The sequence below is a fragment of the Aquarana catesbeiana genome, linkage group LG06 (assembly GCF_042186555.1).
Source record: "Aquarana catesbeiana isolate 2022-GZ linkage group LG06, ASM4218655v1, whole genome shotgun sequence".
Lineage (NCBI taxonomy): Eukaryota > Metazoa > Chordata > Amphibia > Anura > Ranidae > Aquarana > Aquarana catesbeiana.
In genome coordinates, this window is record NC_133329.1 from 385,418,389 (window position 1) to 385,435,488 (window position 17,100).

Genomic DNA, 17,100 nt, shown 5'->3' on the forward strand with positions numbered 1-17,100 from the left:
ACTGGTGTTCTAGGTTTGCCAGTTGGTTACTACTCCTCCATCATGGTAACTTACTGCAGTATTAGGCAGCTTCATTTGTGCCCTCAAATATGAAATAGCTATTTTTCTAATGCCTGCAATGTTTTTTTTTTTTTTTTTTTTTTTTTTTTATGGAATTTTTCATTTACTACAGTTATTCATTAATAGATAATTCAATTTGTTATATATGCAGCTCTACTAAAGGTACCCAACTTGGTATCAGTCTTTTTCCAATCTGGGCATCCGAAGCCAGTCATGTGTGCTTCACAGGAATATGCTAGGAGGAAAGGGAGGGCCTTTCAGTGTGTCTTCAGTATCCATTCAGCAGGCTAGGAGTGAAGGGGACACCACTGTACCTCTTCTACAGTCTACATCTTTAACAGCATTTTTGGCAGGGCTCTGTAAATTTCAGAACTTGATGGGCAAAAATACAAATACTCAGTTGGCATTACAGCTCCCAGTTAAGAATTTTATGTATTTATTTTATTATTTGCCCAAAGGTCAGCTTTAGGCTCCTTTCACACTTGTGCGACTTGTCATGCGACTTGGGACTGCAAAGTCGCATGACAAGTCGTACCTCATGATTTCCAATGAGAGGCATTCATATCTGTGCTATTTCAAGTCGCAGTGACTTTAAAGTACCTGAACTAGTCCCTGTACTACTTTGGTCCGGCTTTGATGCAACTTGAGGTCCATAGAAATAGCATTACTTCAAGTCGCAACAAAATCGCATTAAAATCGCGTGACTTTCAAGTCGCACAAGTGTGCAAGGGGCCTTAATGAACAAAGAAGAAATTGGGCAACTCTATTAAATAGATAACAAAAATTTGCATTAGTTGCAAGTTTTGTATTTTAATTTTTTAAACTATTCTTTCCTGTGTTATCCTTACCTCCAGTTTTATATTTTGGAATTTCCAATCATTTATTTAATTCCGATTTTCTTTCAGGCCACCCAAGCTGCAAGGAAGCCCAAGGCAGACGGACAGCTTGACAACTCCCTCCTGAACTCTTCTTTAGTCCCGAACTCAATTTTGGTGGACCCTGTAGTTGGCATCACTTCAAGCGCCACCTTTCCCAAACCTTCAACATCTGCATTTCCGGCACCTGTAGCCCTGAACTCAGGAAGCATGCCCCTTCAGGCAACCCATAACGCTGATGAACTGTCAATATTAGCCATGCCTGGTACATCCTTCACCATTTCATCCCATCATGAATGGCCTCAACACCAGGAACAGCCTAGAAACGATCAAGCATACAGCCAGAAGCAAGATGGTTCCCTTTCGGCGGCTCAGTACAATATGGCTCAACTCCACCCTGGTTTACATCATCGGTCCGAGAAAAGTTCTGAGCATACAGTGAAACAGGAACACAGTCACAAGACATCCAGCAGCAAACACCACGGACAGATTTATGCTCCTCCTGTAACAATGTCCCATAAAATGTCTTTGGACAAGTACAGAGAGAAACGCAAGCTTGAAACGGTTGAGATTGATGTTTGCGATCAGATCCCAGCTGGTCACCTCGATCAACCGCAACAGTCACATAAAAAACATGGACAAATTCCTGGCGGCAGCTCCGTCACCTCTCCTATCAAAATGAAAATTCCGTTCTCTACCACAGAGAAGACCGACAAACATTCTTCCGACAAAAAGGATAAAAGCGGCTCCCTTAAGTTGCGTATTCCCATCCCACCGACGGAGAGAGGCTCCAGCAAAGAGGACTTGAAAATGAAAATAAAAGTCTCTTCCGCAGACCGACACAGCTCATCCGATGAGGGCAGTGGCAAGAGCAAGCACTCAAGCCCTCATGTGAGCAAGGAACACAAAGACAAGCACAAAGAGCATTCTTCCAATCGGCACCATAGTAGCAGCCACAAGCATTCCCATTCACACTACAGCAGCGGGAGCAGCAACAACAGCAATAAACTTTGTATAGATGGGATGCCAACGACTGTTTTACGGAGTCCCGTTGGTGTGCCCAAGGATGGTGGTACCTCGAGCTCCAGCTCCTCAAGGAAGAGGCCGCATTCCAATGACGCCTCTTACAACCACCACACCAAAATGGGCAAAAGTTCCAAAAGTTCAGGTAGTTCTACTAGTTCTTCCTCTGTTAAGCAGTATATATCCTCGCACAACACTGTTCTTAACCATCCCTTACTCCCTCCTCCCCCTGTCACATACCAGGTGGGCTACGGGCATCTCAGCACCCTCGTGAAACTGGAAAAGAAGCCAGTGGAGAGCAACGGCCCTGATGCCAGTCACGAGTACGGTGCAAACAGCCAGCATATGGACTACAAAGATACATTCGACATGCTTGATTCGCTGTTAAGTGCCCAAGGAATGAACATGTGATTAGCGCTTTTTAAATTTTAAACGGCTTCTCCCTGCCCACTCCCCCACCACTTCCCAACCCTCTTTGCCCCCTCCCCTTTTTATCATGTATATATTATATATATTTTTTTTAATTTAAAACAGAAAAAGTTAGTACGGAAAAAAACTTCCTTATCTAACCAATGGTAACACCTGTTGCCGCAGTTTCAATAAATGTTTAAGTGCTGCTCTTATCCCTCAAAAAAGAAGAGGTTTAGTGAAATGTCTATCTCCACATATGATAGTGTTATTATAAATACTGTAATTGCATGGAAGGTGCAAAAAAAAAAAAAAAGAAAAATTCAGTATTTCTTCAATTCTATGAACATAAGAGAGCGGATGGGTTTGCTTCTAAGTCGATAGATTGCTTCAAGCCTGGTTGACTCCGCCTTCGGCGTTGGCTACCCAGCAGTTCCTTGATGCTTAGATTTTGTCAGATGTGTATAAAAAAAACTTTTTTTTTTTTTTTTTTTTCTTTTTCTATATTTAAAATGTATGATATGCATGTCTCATAGATAAAGGGATAAAAACAGATTATATGGACAACTGTTTACAAGAAGGTGGAGAATAAAATGTACATACATTTTTGTATGTTTAGATATAACCATAAAATACTCAGGTTTGGAGCTGCTTGTAAGAATAACAATATACAGATTTAACTTTATTATCTCGTCATAGTCCATCGAAAAATACTAAACACAACAAATGTGGCTTTGCCTCGTCTCCTTAAAACAAAAAATAATAAAAAAACAAACAAAAAATGTATTCTGTGCTACAATGGCCTGGAATCAGTAGGCTTTCGTGGCACTAGGACAGTAAACTGTAGGCCTTAATGGAATCAGCTGAAAACCACTAAAGAGGACATTTTGTTGTAGCCTGTGAAGCAGACTTTTTACCTGTAAGCATCACCAGAGCGGCAGTAGGGGGAGAGCGCACGTGCCTCTTTTTTTTCTTTTTTCTTTTTGTTTTATTTTTTTAAACACGGTGACTGGCTCTTTCTCAGTCCTCAGGGTTGCGAAGGAAGTAGGAAAAAAGAAAAAAAACAAAAAAACAAAGTTTACATAATCTTTTGCTGTGAAGTGCATTTAAGTGTTTATTGGCTTGATGCAGTAATATAGACAGAGTTGATGGTAAAGGTAATTGTAGATTCATGTCATTTAAACAAAAAAAAATTAAAAAAAACCTTCATAGTTGTAAAAGAAAAGAGAGAAAAACTTCCGTAATCTGTTTTTTTTTTTTTTTTTTTTTTTTTTTTGTTTTTTTTTACCAAAAGTTATTTTAATAGTCCCTAGGATCACTGTTTTTATTAGCGTGTCAGAATGTACTTGTCATTTTGCCAATTCATAAACTTTCCCAAATAAATGCAGTCTTCACACGAGAGTTGAATTTGCTACATCCTGTTTTTTTTTTGTTTGTTTTTTTTTTTTTTTTTTTTTATTCATTTTAGCGGGACAGTTGTCACTGACTTTTGCATTGTACTTGTGAGGTTTGATGTTGGGAGGGTTTCGTGTTTTTTACTTTACTCAAAATGACCGTGAAAACCACTCCCCTCCATTCTGTCGCTGTCTGCATCTGGATGTTGCGTGTTCATAGTATGTGCGGTCTGTTGTTTTAATGAAACTGTAAATTTTTTTTTATATACTTTTTTTTTTTTTTTTTGCCTCCTGAATCTTCTCAAGCCTATTCAGTGACCAGTCTTCTCATTTTACTGTATATGTACTCAGTGCTGACAGACCAGAAAATAAAGCGTATATTTTTATTCATTACTTTGTATTTGAAACTGAATGCACTATTGTAAGTCACTTTGGAAACACAAAAAACTGGATTTTATGTTTAATGTTATAGAGATGGTGCTTGGCAAATGTGTCTGTGTGCAGTGGTGGGAGCTATTTAGTTGGAACAAACCTTACAGCAAATTGGCTCACTAGAAACTTGACATGAAGTGTGGGCATAAGCTCCTGCATTGCGGCTCAGGCACAAGATGGCTGTTCTGATCATGTGTAGGGATTTAGTAGAAACGGTTTAACAAAGCTCACTGTAGAACATGGAGTGTAAACTTGGAACGTTTGTACTCTGCTCTAATTCTGTATACCTGAACGTTCATTTCATTGTGGCAGTCTGATGATTTTGAGTGAATGCACAGGAGGTGACCTTTGAAATGGTTCTAGCCGGTATGCAATTAATATTTTTTTTTTCATTTATAATAAACCGTCGGCATTCTTGCTATAAACCAATGACTACTCTAGCCTTACAATGTATACATGTATTACTGATATTGTTAAGCCAGAATGATAATAAATGTAAATACAAGTTTGCGCGATGACCTTTTTACCTGTATCATTTTCTGTAAGTCTTCTGGATATGTAATTCTTTGTGTGTGCCTCCCTTGACATCGATTTATTCTAAGGCTGGGGAAATTCCAGATAGCCAGTTCACAAAAAACAAACCAACCTTTTTATCCTTTTCTGAACAGGTCAGTTCAATTCTGTTTTTTTTTTTTTTTTTTTTTTTTTTTATTATTCCATATGCATTACAGCTTTAAGCGCACATTAAGATGCTGTCTAACATTAAATCAGGGGTGCTCAACATTTTGAACGGTGAGGTACTTAAGGGATTTGATAACCCATCGTGGGTCACAATAAACCATGGAGTTTTACTGCCCCTGCTATCACACTTAGGCCCCTTTCACACATGCGGACAGTATGTCCGTATTTCATCCATCCGTTTTCGGATGAAATACGGACATACATGCATCCCTATGGGATAGCGGGTGTCAGCGGATGTACATCTGCTAACACCCGATGTTGTCCGGCTCCGCTCTCGTCCGATTCTGCGGACGGAAGAAAATCCTATTTTTCTATCCGTCTGCAGAGCGGATCGGAGGAACACGGACAGACGCCCTGTCATCTGCCTGCTCAGCTGGGGAAAACGGAGCGATCCCCGCTGAGCAGCGGATAAACACGGGGCGGATCAACACGGATCCGTCCCGTGTGAAAGGGGCCTTATGCGCTGTGGTTTACCTGCACCACAGGTGCAGAGTGCACCTGTGGGTTAGCTGAACTTTGCCAAAGACTATGGAATTAGACACAGACTATTATATTTTGCATGTGTGGTGCACTTTCTGAAAAGCGCACCAAATCCACAGGATATAATAGAGGTCTATGGCTCTACTGGAATCACCTCTCTGCGAATTTGCAGTCATCGCCGGCTGTAGTCTTGCTGTCCCAGGCATGGAGTGCATTTGGTATCCCTCCATCTGGATGAGCCGGTGCTATAGGGGAAGCATCTGCTTTTGCGGCACTGCCTACCTCCACAGCTGCTTGCTTCCTCTACAGCTAGGTCCATCCGCAACACTGATGCTCTGGGACAGCTGGTCGGCATCAGCCATCCCAAAGCAGTATGTTGCGGGCCACTGGTTGGGCACCATGCATTAAATAAATTTATACTTTTTCTTCTATGGACTTTCTCTCTCTGTCCTGATGGCAGGAAGTCTGACCGTTGGATGCGTGGCCCCAAATCCTCACCAATGAGCACTCCGCTACCAGAACATGGCTTGCCTAAACACAAACGCTAATCCGCAGTCCCTCTCACAGCAGTAGCGGAGGTCAGTGCTCTGCGAGTGAGAGTGGACTGTGCATGCGTCGTTAGCCCATCCGTGTTTATTCGTGAGGTGTTGATGCAGCACATCCAACTGTTGGACATCCTGCCATTTAGGCGGGATGGGGAGGGGAAGCCCATGCTAGAATTAGCTTCATAATTCGGGATTATTTGTGATAACAGCAGATAAAAGCTTTTTAATATACACCTGAAAATCATGCATTTGGAATAAAAAAAAAAAAATAATAATAATTAAAAGTGAACCAACCTACTCTTCTTGTTCCTGACTCAGATTTACTGACTATTGACTCGACTGGCTACTAAAATGTTTCTTCACTCCTGACTAGCTTATCATTGTCTTGGGTTCGTGCCATCTTCTCAGGGTCTTTAAATCTGTTTTTTCTTTCAAAGTGTATCTAAACCCCAAAACAATGTAATAATGTACAGCTTACAATTCTTAGATGTGGTGACTGCATTGGTTTTCTTTTGTCAGGCTCAGAAAAGTTTTAACAAGTACAGAAATATTTGTTCATCTTGCTGGAAATGCAGTGTCCTTGTCACTTCCTATGAGCTGAAAAGAGCATAAACAATTATATTTTTGTAAACTACTAGTTCCATCAATCCACAATGCATTAGAGATGAACAAAGGCAAAGTCCAGTCTTTGCAGCAATCGAGGCTCCTTCCACAGATGGCATGAAGCAGTAGGTGTAGTCTAAGGCCGGCCATACATGGTTGGAATCGTTGATCACCTTGGGTACAACCAGCCTGCGGGATTATCTTGCGATTATAGCTTGCCTCCCGGCGGGGATGGCTTACACCGCCCCCAGCTGGGAGAAGACAATGGCCCTGCAGGAGGTATTCCCGCATCAACACTGTTGATGGGGGAATTGAGGGAGTTTCTTTCCTGCAACCTGTGGATGCAGGAAAGAAATTTGTATGGCCAGCCCAAGGGATAGGAAGTTCTATTTGCAGCGTTACCAGGTGCAAATTAAAAAAACAAAAAAGTCTGAAAAATAACACCCTCTCATGTAAGGACTAATAAGATGTACATTTGTTTTTTGATTTAGATAGGCTTGAACGCTGAATGCGCAATCGTAAAAAGACCCTTGTTATTCCTTCTGTCTCTTCTAACACCTGCATTTAGATGCTGTTGAAGGTCTTCGTTGCATTTTCTTGTAGCAATCCCTAGATAGCTTTTCGGAAACGCTGTAAAAATGTACCTTTTTTTCCATAAGCTTGCCCAGGTATGATGACATGCCTTAATTGGCTGGAGGTTTTTTATATTGGCTGATGATTCACTCCCTGATCACAGCACACTTAGTTAATTGTAAAAGTAATTCCAACCAATCGTGAAAAGAGACTTGGCAGACTTTCTACACATGCACATGTCTAAATTCCTGCAAATTTGACTTTGGTAGGTAAAGTTAACTCTTACCGTTTCACAGCTTGCTATCTAGGTCAGGGTTTCTCAACTAGGGTTCCTCCAGAGGTTGCTTGGGGTTCCTTGAGCAATTTCTGCCTCTCAGATAAGTTCCCACTGACACCATTAATCTTTTTAGCTATCTGTAAGGGGGGGATTCCTTCCAATTGACCACAAGTGTAAGGAACATCCTTCCCACTGACCATCACACTTATCTATTATGAGTTGACACCAGAAAGTTATTTGAAGGATTTCTCTGTGTTGAGAAGGTTGGGAGAGGCTGCTCTAGGGAGTGTTAGCTGTGAAGGAAGCCGTGGAGAGCTCACAATGGCCTTTTTGCACGGTTTGGAAATGGCAGAGGTAGCAGAAAAACAGCTGGGTCGCTTTAAAGGCTGATCCAAGTAAAGCTGAGATTTAAAGCAGAGCTCAACCCAGATTTAGTTTTCCAAAACAATACATTCAGTGAATGCTGTTAGTTTCTTGGACCCTCAGCCAAACTGTCAAGCCATTAAATAGTTGGTGTGATAACTGATCACATGTGCAGCATCATGGTAACTGCAGATCAAACAGTTTAATATGGAAACTTTCTTGACTGTAATGCCGCGTACACACGGTCGGACTTTTCGTCTACAAAAGTCCGACGGACAAAATACGGCTGACAATCCGATCGTGTGTGGGCTTCCCCGGACTTTCAGCGGACTTTTCCAGCCGCAAATCTGACGGACTTTAGATTTGAAACATGCTTCAAATCTTTACGTCCTAACTACGCCGGGCCCAGAAATCCGCTCGTCTGTGTGCTAGTCCGACGGACAAAAACCCACGCTAGGGCAGCTATTGGCTACTGGCTATCAACTTCCTTATTTTAGTCCGGTGTACGTCATCACGTACGAATCCGTCGGACTTTTGTGTGATCGTATGTAGGCAAGTCCGTTCGTTAGAAAGTCTGCCGCAAGTCCGCCAAAAGTCAGTCGAAAGTCTGTCGGACAGGCTATCGGACTTTTGTAGCCGAAAAGTCCGACCGTGTGTACGTGGCATAACTGATAGGGGGGTTTTGATCCGCTGTAATAGTGTGATTGTTGGCGAATTGAACATGCTGGCTTTTGGTGTCTGAGTGAGAGATCCTTACCAAAATTCCCAGTTCTTTCCTATCGTAGTGACCATTACAGAGCTTTAATGATGGTGTCATGCTTACCTGATGGATTCTAAGTACTGTGAAGTGAACAAAATGTGGAAGTGGCAAGTGAATTACAACTTGTTTTTGTCATGGCCTTGTATTAGGCAAACATGCAAGTTTCAGATGGGAATTCCTTTTATCAGCCTTTGAGATATGAAAATGCATTGTGGGATTTGACCTACTAATGCAACCCCTAAAATTGATGACCAAGGAAAGCTTTGATTTCCATAGACCAAAAGTACCCCAAGCTTGTGTGTCACCCAAAGATAGTAGGGTCCAATAATATTTGGACAGTGACAGAACTTTAAACTTTCTGCTCTCTTCACTGCCACAATGATTAGGCTTTCAGGATGACACTGACGTGTAAACTTTCAGCTTGAAGTCAAGGTGTCCAACTAAATTTCTTCAGGCCCCTTTCACATGAGTGGTCCACTGTCTGTTTTCCAGGCAGACCCGATCATCCCTCAATTCTCCACTGTGGAGCAACGGGTGTAAACGGACTTGTGTCCGTTAACACTCACCTACCTCCAATGCAATCCGGCAAAAACAAACGGAAGGGGGTCTTTTCTCCATCTGGCCGGATCAGATCGAATGCCCATAGAGCAGAGATGGCTGTGTCCGCACCGCATAGGCGGAATGAACACTGACATGTCATCTGCTCAGCAGGGGATCAGCGGACAGATTCCCTGCTGAGAAAAACAGATCCATCCCGTGTGAATGGGGCCTTAGCCATTTAGGAATTACAGCACTTTTTTGCCATCCCCACACACACGCACCCTCTTCCATTTTCAAGCTCTGAAAAGTAGCTGTTTAAAGTAACTATAAGTATTATTTCCAGTGCTGCGTTGAAAATCCTTCACTTTCAATGACTGCTTTTAAAGTGTACGTAAATTCTACAATCATTCAGCACAGATGTCTTCTGTGGTTGTTCAAGCCTTTTGGTTTTACTGAACTATCCAGTACATTCAAAATTGTGGATTTGGCCACTCCTAATGTTCCTGCGGTCTCTTTGTGTGTTCTCATCCTAAAGATGGTCCGCTTTCTTGCACTGACAGCTCTTGGTTCTCGTTGAGTCCTGTTTCACATGGGCTTCAGCTTGTATAAGAGCAGTTTGAACAGCAAGCTTTGAAGTTTTTAAAGTACCATTCAGCTCCAGTTTGTAAAGGTTGAACACAGAGCCTAATGGGAGTGTTGGCTGCTGCTAGCAGGCTTCAGCACTTCTTAAGACCCCATTCACACTTTTCACCTCGACGCTCAACAAGCCAAATCCTATTCAGTTTAATGTCCCCTGTTCACATTTGAGCGTTTTGTAGCCTGTCGCTCAAAAAAGTTCATAAGCTACGTTTCGGGCAGATTTGAGCATTTTTGTCCCTATAGACTTCAATGCAAAACACCTTTTTTCAGCTCACAGCAGCTCCCCTTTTCTACCATCACTCCACACCTTAAACAGGTTTCTGTTGGCCATAGCAAAAATGCCTATTATATTTGCAAATCTAAAAAAAAAAAAAACCTCTTAGACCCCTTTCACACTGAGGCGCTTAAAAACTCCAGATAAAACGTGGAGCGCTTTTGATGCGTTAGCAGGTTTTTTTTTTAAGGTCTTGTAACTCAAAAGAACCATTTTGCAGCGCTTTTCAGACGCTTTTGAATCGCTTCCCATTCATTTCAATGCAGAGGGGCGCTTTAAGTGCGCCCAACATGCTCCAAAGATGCTACTTGCAGTACTTTTTTCACCGCCCGCCAGCACACACCGCCCCAGTGTGAAAACTTCCATTGATATTAATGGTAAGCTGTTTTCAGGTGCTTTTTTTTTTTTTTTTTTAGCACAAAAGTGCCTCAGTGTGAAAGGGCTCTCAAACACCTGCAAAAACCGCTTGTGAAACCTGCCTTTGGTTACATTTACACTTGAACTGAGCGTTTTTCAGGTGTTTTTTCAGGCGTCTTTCATTTAGGTGTTTTTTCTGTGGCCAATAGAAAGCTGTGTAAGGTATGGAGTGATGCTAGAAAAGGGGAGGGGAGCTGCTGTTTGAACTGAAGGTTATGACTAAGGCCTTATAGGCTGAAACGCGTCAACTGACTCAATCTGCGTTTGTTCATTGTGGCTTTTAAATAAAATGAAGAAATTTTAAGAGCAACAACCAGAGTGCAGATAATTTTTTTCTACATTACTCTACTCAGCCAGCGACTGTGGATCAAGCACCTGGGAGCTCTGCTATCTATGTGGTGTATAGGTAGTAGCACTGACTTTTCTGTTTATACTTTGAAATTAAAATGCCTGGAAAAAAAACAGCTCATATCTCGCTGTTCAGGCATTTTCCATTGAAGTCTATGGGGACAAAAATGCTCAAATCTGCCTGAAAAGATGTTCATGTAATTTTTGGAGTGACAGGTGTTTTGCTACAGGCGACAAATTGCTCAAATATGAATAGGGGCCATTGAAACGAATGGGAATTTGCTTGTTGAGCGTTTCTGAGCATCGAGCTTTGAGCTAAAAAACGTTCAAGTGTGAACAGAGTCTAAGAGTTTGCAAGAGTTTTCCAATGCAAATTCCAAACTTGAAATCAAAAACTACATTTTACCTACATAATTGTTAATGAAATGCCGTGGAACTGTCCATAGCTGGGCCCTGGAACAGCTTGTCAGTCAACTATTCAGTTACTTTAGACCTCTTTAATAGGAGGGGGGTTTGTATACATACTGTACAACTCTTTCTTTCTCTCTCTCTCTTAGCATTTGCCCTACTGGAATGTAAATACCCTTTAAGTTAAACCTGGCAGACTGCACTTTAAGCCCACGCTTTTAATTTCCGCTCTACACCATGTGAGCCGCACCATATAAGAAATGATATTCATAACTTTTACTAAGCTGCAAATCCTTTAAGTGGCCTTGCTTGAGTAGCCTTACAAAAGAAGAAAAAATACCTCCTGCATGTGCCTCCTTAAGTCTTTCCACCCTTTTGAGGTAAAATATTTTATAAGTACAAGGGGCCATGTGCATTACTTGTGCTTTGAATCCTGGCGTGCTTTATGTATTTCTTCCAGATCTTTGTGATCTTTTACCTCTTTGCAGGAGTTTCTTGTAGTAAAGACCTTGCTCCTCTCTTCTGGTGCAAGGTGACTGGTCTTGTATCGATCCCTTCCTGTAGTGTTTCCTGGCATTCTATAGAGCGCTCAGCCCTTGGCACAGAATGTGTGGCATAGAGATGTCACTGCCACTTTTACAGGCTGATTACCTGGGTAAGCAAAGGTAAATGGTGTACACAAAGTGGATTTATATTCTGTGTGGTTATTGAGCCCCAGCTAATCACATGGTTACAGATGCACGGTGATTGACCCTGCCTGTACCTTGTGATCATTGTGGCCAATCACAGCGAGCAAATAGTATTGTACACAATGAATGGAAGCCATCTATTGTGTACAATTGTCATGTGATTGATCACATGGTACCAGCAGCAACCCGGTACAGTGATCTGTCATCGGGCGTGTCAGGTGGACACAGTGGGTGGTATATTTTGCAATACAGCATGGCCTAGGGAGGACATCATATGACGTCCACCCAGAACGATGAATGCCCCACCCCGTCATTTGTCCATAGGATGGATGGGAAGCATTTAGGTTAGGGGTCCAGGAGTCCAGCTTTAAAGGAAGGCATTTTTAATTACCTTTTGGGAGGCAGGAGATCTGTTGATCTGAGTGCAGAGCCCTTCCTGTCTCCCAACACGGACGTCTAGTGGCTACTGGAAGCTTCTTTTATGGCAATGGAGGATGGGAACACATCCTCATAGGAACCAAGTCTTTCTAGTTTGAACACATACCAGTCCAATCCAAAAAAGTAATAAGGATGCACACTGTGCAGTTAGCTTTTTAGAAATTTACAAAAAATTACTTACAAAAAATGTCCACTAAGTAGCAAACATTGCTTGACGTGTTCATTGATAACACAGCTGTTTTCTACTTTCTTTTGTGCTGATCTACATCAAATGTTGCACCTAATCCACTTTATGGGCAATCAAATCATTCACTTTTCTTCCAGCTATTGCAGTAATCTCCTTTTAGGAGCCCCTTTGTTCTCCAACTATGGGTGCAAGCTGACGCCTTGTTGAGCATCACTCCATGCAACCAGAAAATGGAGGACACGATGAAAAAGTGGCGATTTATGTCACCTCCCCTCCACATCATCCAATTGGAGAATGCCTTGTATTTACTTAAATAAAAAATGCAAGGCATTCTGTGAATGATGGCAATCCCAAGCAAACAGATGAGATATGCATACTTGTGTTGGTTCAAGCTGGACCAATGTAAGTATGTAATGAAGATCATAGCTGGAGTTCAGCTTTAGTGAAATGTGTCAGAGGAAGGAACCCAGGCAGGCTGCGTCGGCACTCAGCCAAATTTTTTTTACAGTGCTATTGATGTTTGGTGGTGTACAGCTTCCATCTTCCCTTCACTTTTTTTTTTTTTTTTTTTTTTTTTTTCTAAAAACAATTATGGCTAAAGATTACATCAAATGAAGGTGCAACTCTGTTCACTTCTGTCACTGATCGTGGTTGTAGCTGTCTGGGGGGGCTATCATAACAAGATCGTTTTTACAACCTTTTCCTTCTGGGGAATGCCATTGATGAATTCCCCAGAAGCAGGAAATTGAATTATTTTTTAAAGTAATTTTTTTTTTCTTTAACATTTCAGTTGCCTGTGACTGCCACGTGAACTTGCGATATCGTAAAGGGGGAGTTTCTGTAGGGCAAGTCCTGTAGCCTTTTATAGACAAACGTTCGTTTACACCAGATGCTGTCAAACGCATTTCTAAATGCATATGCAAAAAAATGTAATTTCAATGAGTCTATTTCACACCATGGTGGTGCCTAAGTACAGCATGCTGCATTCTTTTTTGCATGTAAACATGCTAGAGCACACACAAATGCAACTCAGAAAAAAAAAGGTGGCCTAAAAATTGCAATACAAGCTCGCTACCGATTTTGCACAGATGCATGTAAACTCGCACGTGGAACTGCACATAAAACGCAGGGATTGTGTAAATGAGCTCTAAGTGACACAAAGAACAGCCACGTGTATGTGCAGAGCAGAATCTCTGGTGCAGCTTTCTTTGTTTTTGACAGTTTTTTATAAATCAGTTCAGTTCTGGGGGGAACAAAATTATTTCCCTATATACGTCTGGTAGGACACTGCCACTCTGATAACTAAAATAAAGAATGATGTATTCTACCTTTCACATCTTGTTTACATTTATTGAGTACCCTTTGGTATGGTGTATTTGTAAACTACTGCACCATATTTTGCCAAATTTGTGTGAATTTTATGATGTAAACCCTTTTTTAAACAGCTCCTGAGAATTACTGGTGAGTAATGTTACTTTTTATTCCATTTAAATGTAGTTGTAATATTTCTCATGGCCTCCTGTATAATTTGGTACACTGTAGTTTGTACATAGATGTGACATAGAAGCACTGTGTAAATTATGTGCAATTGATTTTCCTGCTATATTAAGGTTGGTAATATGTTAAAGCTTTACTCCAAGCACACATTTTAGGTATTTACTTATGTTAACGCGATGTAAGATTTCATCTTTTTAATAAATACCTAAATGGGTCTAGGTCTCACTCTTGCCTAATTTCTAGCGCTCATACTTGGAAAGGGAGGAGCGCTAGTTTCTGGGCCAGTCGGCAAGAAAGTTGCTTTGCAAGGTGTAATCAGTCTAAAGCTGGCCGTAGATGGTTTGAATCTTGGTCTATACTGATCCAGATGAGATTCGAACCATCTATGGGCAGGCTGATTGTACCCAAGTCTTGGGTACAACCAGCAGGTTGGATTTTTCATGTAATTAGCCACTAGCAATAATAACTTTTCCTGGCAGGGACGGCTCCTCATGTTGATAGGGAAATAAAGTGATTTTCTTTCCTGCAACCTGTTTTTTTAGGAAAGAAAATTGCACCATCTATGGGCAGGTTTACACAGGACAGTAAAGCACATGTATGACCTCATTCGTTGTGCAATCACCGGCTTGGGGTGGGTCCTAGACCATGCAACCTAGCAAAGGTGTTTGGGATACAAGATGCACATGTATTTTTGCTATCTGAGTAGAATTCACGTTCATGTAATTACTCCAGATAGGTTTTATCTGATTATGTGAAATTGCTATTTTAATATACAGGCATCTCTTTATATTAACTTCCCATACTCTACAAATAAGTTTGTAGCTCTGTGCGCACCTTCTTTTTGCTTGTTGTAATGCTATTCATCTAACATAATTTTAAGCATAATTTTAAGCTCTGGCACCTTACTTAAAAATGTTGGACATCTTCGAGATTATGGCGAGGCTCCATTCCTCTTTAGGCAGCAGGCTGGGAGTGGAGAGGTGACCAGTCCATATTACTAAGCGGACAAAATTGAGGTCCCCCTGCTTGCTATGTGGTATGGCAGATGTGTGTAAATTACAAGAGAGGCAGTATTTTTGGCAGATAAAAGTTAAAATGTGATTTGGTCAAAGTTAACCTGTCACTTTTGGACTGTAGTAATATACATAAGGTTTGCAGCCCATTCATGCAGCAAAATCATAATGCCTTAGGGGAAGTCCATTGTCTGACTGATGTGGACTTTCTTGAGCCTTGTACAAACTACTAGTTTTTTTTGTTCAACCCAGCGGGTTGAACAAAAAAAATAAAACCTGACAGGTCGCAGCCTCTGTACTAACAATCCAATGTTAGTACAGTGATCTCCCCTGTTGTGCTATTGTGTTCTAACAGGGGGATAGCCCCCCTTCTGCCAGAACACTCCAGTCAGCGATCTCAGCTCTGGGAGCGCCGATAGGTAGACCTTTTTGGTCATGACTAAGGATGAGCTCCGGCGTGTTCGCACAGCCCATGTGCAGAGACCGCCAGGAAGTCGGCATTGCGCTGCGCTAATCACAGGCAGTGAGACATTTCCCCCATCTCTGCAGCCGCGCATCGGGAAGTGCCTCACAGCCTGTGATTAGTGCAGTGCCGACTTCCTGGCGGGTTCTGCACGTGGGCTGTGCGAACACGCATGAGCTCATCCTTAGTCATGACCCTTCAACAGATACTGGTGGAACCAGCTGTCATACATACATACACGGCGAATTTAGGCCGGTTTCTATTGAATCGGCCGATGCTCCCCGGCATTCAGCCCGTGTGTTTGGGGCTTTAATCTTACCTGCACTGGAGAAGAATGGTTACTAATTTCAGCATAAGTGCATCAGATTCCCAAACCAGTAGTCTTGCTGGCTGGGTAGAAATGTAAAAATTGACTAATTTACACTTTTCTAGTGTTGTGAATTTGTTTTATGTATTAGATAGATGGTGTATGTAGGAAGGGACTGCAGTGGTTCTTTTTTGTAGAGAATAATGCCCTTAGTACCAAAATGAATAGCTGCGTTTAACCCAGACAATATATCTAGGAATAAGGTGGATCCAGCAGTTCATTACACAGGCCTTGTTGGGCAGATAAGGTATGGATGTGGCTTTCGTGGTCATTCTGCTGATACTAATGCTATTTCCCTATTAGAAATTTCTTGGCAGGTTGACCGCACCTCCTGCGTCTTCCCCCACTCCATTGCATTAACATGCTCTATGCCAAGCTGGTCATGCACGTTTATATAAACAGCAGGTCATTGGTAGTGCAATGAACAATGCACAGCCAATTGCTCTCTGGCCATCCTCAATGTTGCAAGATTTATTGATGTGAAAAATAAAATGGTCCAAATCAGCACCATTAGAAAGTTCTACCTCCACCTAAAGATCAATGAAAGACAAGCTGTTGCATATAACTCATAAATGTATTATAGGATTATAAAAAAAAGACAAAACTCTGGGAATTGACTCTAGCTGTTAGCCTTAGCAAGCAGTTGTACTGTTCATTTTTTCTGTGTGATGTGTGAATATGTGATTAAGTGAATGTTTGTTTCCTACATTGATAAGAAACCTAAACCTGAGTAATGCACTGTATGTGATAAAGCAATTAGATTCAGCAGTTCACTTTTTGTGGATGACAAAGATTCAAGTCCCAGCAGTATAAAAAAAAAAAAAAAAAAGTTCCCATAGTTACTACTTACTGTGATTTGTAATTGACAGATCTTGGATTAACAGACTGTAATACACTTCTATATGTATTTGGGAGATTTGGAGTTGTCCAAAACCGAGTCTTCTTTCTTTATATACTGTAATTCAATCATGTTTTTGCAATAAAATGTGTATATTTTTCAAAACAATTTGTGATATATCTCTTTCGTAAGGCATGGATTTAATCTTCAGTATTATACAGGCTTAAAGTGACACTATTGTCATTCAGGAAGTAAAAAAAAAAAAATCCACAGTCCCCCTGTGACGAGACCTCATACTTGCCTGTCTCGCAGTCTGCACTGACCATCCTTGTGCTTTTCAAGAGCAACTGAGCATCCTTTTTTTTTTTTTTTATATTGCATGCTTCAAAAGTTTGATACCTTGTCCCCTGCCAGGGGCTTTGGTCCCAGCTGGCCTCTACATCACTAC

At 41.4% G+C, this 17,100-nt stretch overlaps 1 protein-coding gene across 2 annotated transcripts in view; it reads left to right on the plus strand.

Annotated features, from left to right (window-relative positions):
• Positions 1-16,820, plus strand: part of CCNT2 (cyclin T2) — a 32,214-nt gene extending 15,394 nt beyond the window's left edge. Inside the window, exons 9-10 of one of the 2 annotated variants that reach the window (XM_073634285.1) lie at positions 966-2,103; positions 2,202-16,820. In XM_073634285.1, the coding sequence (XP_073490386.1) occupies positions 966-2,103; positions 2,202-2,269 (1,206 nt within the window). In that variant the 3' untranslated portion in view covers positions 2,270-16,820. Of the gene's footprint in view, positions 1-965 lie in introns of both variants that reach the window. The other variant, XM_073634283.1, reaches the window with a different exon arrangement.
• Positions 16,821-17,100: the final 280 nt, after the last annotated feature.